The sequence below is a fragment of the Phoca vitulina genome, unplaced genomic scaffold, assembly GCF_004348235.1.
Source record: "Phoca vitulina isolate PV1807 unplaced genomic scaffold, GSC_HSeal_1.0 scaffold4, whole genome shotgun sequence".
Lineage (NCBI taxonomy): Eukaryota > Metazoa > Chordata > Mammalia > Carnivora > Phocidae > Phoca > Phoca vitulina.
In genome coordinates, this window is record NW_022589707.1 from 59654943 (window position 1) to 59663026 (window position 8084).

Consider the following 8084-nt stretch of genomic DNA (forward strand, 5'->3'; position numbering starts at 1 on the left):
AAAGAAAAGAAAAGAAAAGAAAAGAAAAGAAAAGAAAAGAAAAGAAAGAGGAGAGGAGAGAGAGAGAGAGCAAGAGAGCGAGCAAGCGCCCAGACTGTCTTGCTACCCGGAAGAGTCCTCCGGAGCCTGCTCCTTTGGCTGGGTTTGGCAGATGCAAGCAGGTCCTGGATGACTCCTTGCCTTGTTCAGACGTTTCCCTAGGGTATCAATTTCCCCCAGACAACTCACATCATCTGCGGTCTCTGCATCGTGTCCTGGTGTGGAGAGGAGTACCAATGCGAATAGCCGGGCATGTAGCTGTTGGGGGGCATACTGACGCCCTTAGCTGAGGCAGAAACGTCCCACACTGGAGGCAGCGCCGGCGAGCGCGGCGACAGGGCCGCTGAGCCCGGGAGAGGGTCGCTCTCATGCGGGTTACTGCCCTGCTTCAGCAATTTCTTAAACTTAGAGCGTTTGTTCTGAAACCATATCTTCACCTGGAACGAAATGCAGCAGTGATCATTAGGCGTGGGAAAACATCGAGCCGGTGCCTCTATTTGAGGCTGTGGAAGCAATATCCAAAGAACAAAACAAAACCACAAATGCCAACTCCCCGCCTTCCTCCAGCTCTTTCTAGCCTCCTGTCCCCCACCCCGACCCAATTTACCAGGTATCTTGTCTGGATACCTGAAGTCGTTGCAACTCTTTCTTCAGTTGGATGAAAGCCTGGGTTTAAAACAGCAGTATAAATAAGAAGGAAGGCGAATAAGATAGCCAGGTTTAAAGTCAGAAGGAGGATCTTTAAACAGAGAACTTTGCAGGTGAAAGCCAGTTGAACACACTTCCTCTGATAGTCTGTTTTTGTATTTACTAACCCCCAAACCTGGCATCTCTATGCATGTACAGTGAGCAAATGACTGTGAACAGAGAAAAGACTGTACATTTATAACCAAATGCCTTGAATATACCTCTGCATATATTGCACGTGCATGGAGCATCTTTCTCCTGAAGGAAATATAGCCTCATAGTCCTGTAGGGAATAGGGATGATGCCTCCCTACTTCCCTACTTTGTATGTTGCTTTAGTCAAATTGTCCTGACAGGAGTGTTAGTGCAGTAGCTAAAAGTCAAAGGGCTCCTGAAAATTAAATGTGAATCAGGACTCTGGGATGGGAACATATCTAAGCTAACATCCCAGATCGACTTTATTTGAAGAAGGAAATTCTATGGTGCCGCTTCTTTCACCTTTAAAATTCCTTAGCCATACGAAGCTGCTTTTCCAAGAAGAATACAAGTTACTGAGTAGCAGGAATCCATTCACATCAAACCCCAAATATTTCCAGTGGCAATATGGCAAGAGAAAGCAGGCTGAATTGAAAAGAAGAGCTTAAGGGGCATCCGTTCTAAGGCACCACACAATCACCTACCAGCAAGAGTCTCATAAACCCTGGAGTCCCCATGCTGAAGATCATCCACCTCACATGAGGCCTACCAACCCATGCAGCTAAGTTAATTGACAAGGACAAAAACCACAGGTGATTGCAGCCTGGCTTTATGACCAGGGTCCTAATATACCTACTTAAGCCCCTTCCTGTGAAGTCTAAAATGCCCCATATGTCTTTCAAATTAGTGGGACAGGAGAATTCAGCAACTGTACTTAACTGAGGCTTCACCTGCTGTAATTTGGTGAGCATTCTTCTTTGATCTCCAACTCTGCCATTGCTCCCAAGTCCTGTACTCCAGGGATGTACCTCAGCCTGCACCAGCCAGTCCCCCAGGATGATTTAAAACATTGAGCACAGGGCTATCTTCAGAAAAAGCCACCTCACCTACCCTATGACGGATAGTTTGCACCTTGGTCCCTTTACTAAATCTTCTTGGAGCCTATACCCATTGGCTGCCCCCCCCCCCAACATTTCATTTCATAATTCTATGTCAATGAGTTGAAATCCTTATTAAGTCCCAGGACCCACAAATGGATCCTTAAGAAACATAGGTCTTATTCTGCCTCCTGGCCTGAACATCTTTTCCTCCTACATGTTTGTTCTCTTTCTTGTTGTTCTGCTCTGGAATAGGCCTCGATTAATTTATGAGTTTGGTCACCAAAGGACACTAGGCTGGGGTGGGGTCGCCGAGGGTTGGGAGGGTGTGCAAATCCAATCCAGCATTGACCAGGTCACTTATTCCAAACCGTGTTGTCCTGGAAAGTGCGTAATGGAGCAAAGGGATTTGTCAATAAGCTCCTTCCGTCCTTAGTTGACTAGGCCCAGAATTCCTCCTGATGCACTCCCTGCCCGATCTGTAAGCAGGGTCAGCACTTCAGGGATACCTGGGCTTCTCGGGAATTACCTGTGTTTGTGTCAGTCCTAAGGAAGCTGCCAGTTCAGCTCTCTCGGGAAGGGCCAGGTACTGAGTTTGCTGAAAGCGATGGTTTAAAGCCTGGAGCTGCAGGCTGGAATAAATGGTCCGAGGCTTCCGAATCTTTTTCCCTTTTCCATTGAACCGGATTTCCCCGTTTTCAATCACTGTGGTTTTTTGTTGATCTGCAAGCAGAAAATAGAGAGGAGCAGTCACCCGTGAGGCCCACTGCCGCAGCCTCCCGGAGCTTGGCCTGGCCTGCGCTGGGTCTCCCCAAAGCCCAGAAAGGATTTCTTCAAAGCGTCCCCACGCCACCCTGACCTCTCTGGGTTCACAGTGACCAGGTGCTTCCTGTGGGGGCGAAAGCGTCTTCCCGACCCTAACTCCGGCCCTAATAAAGTGCGGGGACTGGACCGCGGGAGCGCCCTGGACCCCGGGGCCAACAGCCTCGCTCTGCCGCAGCGGAGGCGGCGCCGGCCGCTCTCGGTGGCGCGCGGCGCTGCGGGGCGGTTGCCCTCGCCGCAGAACGGGGGGCCCTCGGCCTGGCTTTACAGTGCCTTAGGCTGTGCGTGAGCCACCCTGATGTTGATGCGGCCAGTTGACTTGATGTCACTAGCTCCAAGCCCGGTGCATCAAGACCCTCGGCGTGTTCGAAATGATTCTGAGAGGCACCGAAACCCCAAACAAAACACAACCAGCCGCTCAGACCAGCTCGGGAACGGGCTGAGCATCGCCTGGCAACTTTGAACCCCTCGGGGGCTGAGAACCGTCCGCCCGCGGCCCTTTGCTTCGCCTCTGGGAACAAAGGCGCAGCCAACACTGGATCGAAAACCCAGAGGGAGGGGGGCCTGGTCAGGGGTGGGGGGTGGGGGACATCTAAAAGCCCGCAGCAAAGAGCCCAATTGTCACCAGCTTAACCAGAGCTAGAGGCAACGTCAGCTTCCCTTCGGGTCACCGAAGCGCACCGAGCGCCACCCGCAAAGTAGGCCACTGGCCGCCCAAACTGTGTTGGGGAGCAAAACACGCTCCCCAGTTCCGGCCCAGAAATGTCCCCAGTTCTGCCAAACGCCGGTCACAGCCCGGAGGGGAGGAGGGAGGCTAAGGGCGCACAGACCCAGCGAGCCGGGGCGCGCAGTGCGGACCAACTCGTAGAGCGAAGCCAGCGCGGAGCCGGAGGCGCGGCTCGAGTGGCGCGCCGCAGACCAGCGAGCGAGGCGGGCCGCGCCGCAAGGAAGCCGAGGGTCGGCGGCGGCGAGAAGGGGCCCGGCTGGGCGGAGGCCGGCAGGCAGGCGCCAGGCGAGCGGGCGCGCACGAGGCCTGGCCGGGGGCGCGCCGGGCCGCCTGGGGGAGGGGGCCGGCGGAGGCCCGGGCGGTGAGGAAGTGCGCGGGGCGGGCGGGGTGGGGGGCAGCCGGGGAGGCGGGAGGCGGGAGAAGCGAGCTGCCCCAGCGGCCTCTCACCTGTGTCGTCCCCTCGCGTCTGGGCGGCCGCGCTGCTGTTGTGGTAGGACTGGAGGTAAGGGCTGTGCTGCGAGTGGCTCATGTACGGGTAGGCGGCGAGCGAGCGGTGGTTGTAGGAGTTGCCGCCGCCCGACGCGTAGGGCGAGCCGTGGTGGTGGTGCTGGTGGTGGTGGTGGTGCGAGCCGGCCGCCGCCGCCGCCGCCGCCGCCGAGTGCAGGCAGTGCAGAGGGTAATGCGCGCCTGCCATGGCCGGGGAGCTCTGCTGCGAGTGCGGCTGTGGCGGCGGCGGCGGCGGCGGCGGCGGCTGCTGTTGCTGCTGCTGCTGCTGCTGCTGCTGCTGCTGCTGCCCGAACTCCATGAAGGCGGATTTGGACGAGTCCTGGCCTTCCAAGCCGTCAGCCATCGTAGTCATGGTCATCATCAAAACTTTGGGGGCTGGAGAAAGCCTTCTCCCGGGTTTCCTCCACCCTCCCCCCACTTGGCTCGCGCCGCTGTCCCCTCTGCAGCCACCTTAGCTCTTGGGATTCTTGCAAAAAAAAATAATAATAATAAAAAAAAAATTTTAAAAGAGGGGGTGGAGGTGGTTCGCCCTCTCCCTCGCTCTTCTCTAATATATATATTTTTTAATATAAAGAGATATAGTGAGCAGGGCCTTGTTAACTCAAAGGGAGGAGGAAGGGGGAGGGATGGGAGAGGAGAGGGGGGAGGGGGGAATCTGCTCTCCCCCCCTTCTTTCCCCCCTTGGATTTTTTGGGGGCTGGTGCAGTTTAAGGCAGAGATTTTAAGGTGGATTCTGCGAAAGTTGCGCGTCTGCTTTCAGACTTGATGCAGACGCCACGAGTCGAATGGTTTGTCTCCAAAGGGCAGCGCCTCCCCATTGGTCAGTCGCCCGCTGACGTCACAGGCGCACGGCTTCTACTGGTGTGCGCGCGGCTCGCCGAGTTCTTCGCCTACCTTCGGCAACTCCAATCCCAGCCTCGAGCTGCAACCGGGGGCCGCGCGGCTCCGCGCGCAGGCCTGCCGGGGAGGGAGGTGCCTCCGCCCGGCGGGCCGCCGACGCCTCCCGCCGCAGATCGCGCCCCCGAACCCGGAGCCTCAGGTCCCAGTACCGCAGCCTTGGAACAGCCCGGCCGGAGGCCGCTCTCTCGCAGTCCCCTTGCACCCCAGCAGGCTGCCTGTTCTCAGAAGCAGTGCCCTCTGCATTTAAAGCGAGGCCCCCCTCCCTTGACCTCCTCTCCACAGCCCCCTCCCTCAGTCCCAGTGTAGTCCCGCGGGAGCGCCCTGTCACCGTGTATTTTTCTAGACGTACTTTATTGAAACCACAGAGGGAAGAAGACCCCCACACCTGGGCCCCATCCCTTGGTTGGGGGGGGTGTAAAGAAAAAGAAAAAGAAAAATCAGACCCTGTTTTGGCGGGGTTCCTGACGTTTCAGGCCGTAGTTCCTATATATTGAACAAGAAAGGGGGAGAATACTTTTCCCCCCAGAACGCAGCAGCCTGTTCTGAAAGCGAATCGTTGGAGGACTGACAGTAATGCATTTTTTCCTATTGAAAACAGAAGCTACTGTAATGCTTTCAAATATATGCAAATGATACATGCGGTTAGTGGTTTGGCAAATCTTGATTACAATATAAACTACCCAAGTAAAAGTGCCTTCGTCCTAAATTTGTCTCTCGATTACAATTCCAATTGATTTTATTTTATTGTCAACATTGTTAATGATAAAAATAGAGTCGTTTTACAGTTATTTTTACTTTCTGGAAGGAGGCAATTAGGGTTCTAATCAGGAATACACAAAAATCTCCCATGATTAACTGCAGTACTTTGTTCAAATTGCTGCTATAAAATTCAGAACAATTTGCCTGTAATGATTATGGACTGGGTTTATTTTGGGAGGTGGAATAAAAGTGGATATAGCATAAATTATCCTCTAATTATACACCAGTGTCGCCTCAATTATCCTCTTATCAAAATGGATGTCTAACTGCCGCATTTAGTTTCAATTCTCTCCTTTTTTTCTATAAAAAGAACTTCATACCTTGTTATTATTAATCCATTTATTATTTGCAAGGGGATTTATATCCGCACATCCAGGTGGTAGAACCACTTCTCTTTCAAAGATGGACTGGGGAAAGACATTAAGTTCAGAGCAGCCCAGGGCTGCGGATCTAGCCTTTCTCCCTCTAGTCTCCAGACCCACTCAGATCCAGGCAGCCAGCAGAGACAGCGGAGTCCTGGAGCGCAGCTCAGGCCCGGCCACCAGGTAGGAGAGCCGGACCCGGGACCAGGCGCCGAAGAGGGCAGGCCGGGGCCGCGCCAGGAGTCGGGTCCCGGGACTGCGGGGAGGCGCAGGAAGTCTGCACCGTCAGTGGGTCGGGACTGGGTGGGCACGACCTGCAGAACCCCCTGGGCTCGGCGCCAGCGTTCAGTCCGCGACTAGACCCAAGCCTCTGACCACACGGAGAAATGTACAATCTAACATCTCCAGGTCAACGTGTCTAGAGGTTGCAGGGACGAGTCTGGGTCTTTCTTTGGGGAAACTACTGGGACTTGTATGCACTCTGTTCTCTTGGACTCCGTAAGTTATGCGACCTAAGGAACCCGAGAAATGGACAGTTTATTGGTTCCGCTCGCCCCCGGAACTCCAGGAAAGGTGGCTGCAGAAATAGCCGCTTGGACTCTATTTACATACTGTGCGAAGCTCTGCAGCGGCGGCTTATGCTAATTGATTTTCCCAGCTCCCAGCCCGGGGTCTCCAGGCGTCGCCAGGCTAGTTTGCCTTTTTCTTTTTCTTTCCTTCCTTCCTCCCTTTTATCACAGAACCTGAAGCTCGCTGCCCGTGGGTTTTCTCCAGGGTTCTCAGGGCAACAGCGTATTACTCTCCTCTCCCCTCCCTTCCCCAGCCCGCCGCGCTTAACTTCTTGAGCCTCGGGAGCCGGTTCAGTAACTCTGAATTCATTTTTAAGTGGCGTGCCTTGTTCCCCTTCTTTTAACAAGAGGTGCACTTTAACACGCGAACCAGTAACCCGATCCACGCGTTTACAAATCGGCAGTGAATTAAAACAACAACAAAAAAAGCTTCAAGGAAAATGAAAGGTGGGCTGGGTAAGGGGGACATGTGTGTAGGGTGTGTGTATGGGGGGGCAGAGGGGAAGTCAGAAGAAGAAAAGGTCCCCCCCCTTCCCCAGCGGGCTCTCGGTGCACCCGGGCTTCGCGCCGAGCTTGTTTGTAATGTCCTCAAAGCTAGCAGGTAGACGTGGCAGTTTTATTGCTTTATACCCTGCAGCTTGCTGTTAACACGGTGAAGGCGTTTCTCTCCCCCCGCCCCCCAACCCCGTGCATGTCTCTGTTTCTCTCTTTATGCTCGCAGGTGCACCGCTTTCCTCGCTGGCTTCCCCAACTCTGGCCGCACCCGGAGCGGGTGGGGGTCGTGGCGGGACCGGAGAAGGTCCCCGCACTGAACACCAGATCCAGGGCTCAGCAGCCCCTATTTGCAATGGGTTCCCCCCCCCCTTGTTAATTCCCAAGAAAGCCTGAAGGGCTGGAATTGTCGGGGTTGTAGCTGCAGGGTTCTCATCCCACTCCCATTAGAGGACAAACCCCTAGCGCTGTGTTCCAGAGGAGCAAGTGTGCAGCTACACCGAGGTAGCAGTTGTCGCCAATGGGCAGGGTCCTGCTGAGCCAGACTGAGCTCAGTCAGTCAGGGGCTGGGGAGCGGAGCGGAGCGGGCGAGGGGTCCCTCCCGCCTTGGTTGAGTTCTCCGTGCGAGTGGCTGGATAGAATCCCCCACTGCTTGAGCGTCCGGCTTTCGGGCCGGTCCCGGGAATAGCCGGCCAGAGAGCTAGTCCGGCCCCACACAGTGTGCCAAGGTGGCGCGCAGCGAGTGGCTGCCACGTGTGGCCTCTGCCACCAGCCTCCTCCGCTCGAGGAGTTCGGTGCGCGGTGGCTGTGTGCCGCAGGGGCCGCTCCCCGCAGGCGTTTCTCTCCCGCTGAATCCTGCATCTCGGCTGCCGAGTCCTTCGCCCCGTGTCGTGGGCGGCGGTCATGAGCCGAGGCGAGTCACCCCTAGTTTGTTCTAGTCCAGCGCGCACCTCCGGCGCTTGTGAGAGGCAAGAACCCTCGGATTCTTCAGGGCCTCGCAGCGAAGGCGCACGCTTCGGGGGCTCCAGCCGCCCGCCGGGCCCTGGCTCCTACCTCTTTGTCTTGCCGGCTGGGGATCCCCGGCCAGCCCTTGGAGGTGGGAGGAGGTGGGCAGGCCAGTCCCTCGCCGTCTTTATCATTCAAAATAG

The 8084-nt window shown here is 55.6% G+C and overlaps 1 protein-coding gene across 1 annotated transcript; it reads right to left on the reverse strand.

The window, feature by feature from the left end:
* Nucleotides 1-12: 12 nt before the first annotated feature.
* DLX6 (distal-less homeobox 6) lies at nt 13-4389 on the reverse strand. Its single transcript, XM_032402086.1, has 3 exons — nt 3795-4389; nt 2328-2521; nt 13-476 (listed from the first exon to the last, which is right to left on the reverse strand). The coding sequence occupies exons 1-3, from the start codon at nt 4213-4215 to the stop codon at nt 225-227; spliced, it is 867 nt and encodes a 288-aa protein (XP_032257977.1). The 5' UTR covers nt 4216-4389; the 3' UTR covers nt 13-224.
* Between the last annotated feature and the right edge of the window lie 3695 nt (nt 4390-8084).

What these genes read in the sequence shown, in the direction of transcription:
- DLX6 (XM_032402086.1), bottom strand. Translation starts at nt 4,215, where the DNA reads ATGATGACCATGACTACGATGGCTGACGGCTTGGAAGGCCAGGACTCG. An exon ending in GACGCGAGGGGACGACACAG is followed by an intron (nt 2,522 to 3,794) that starts GTGAGAGGCCGC and finishes TTCTGCTTGCAG; the next exon opens with ATCAACAAAAAACCACAGTG. An exon ending in TAGGACTGACACAAACACAG is followed by an intron (nt 477 to 2,327) that starts GTAATTCCCGAG and finishes ATTTCGTTCCAG; the next exon opens with GTGAAGATATGGTTTCAGAA.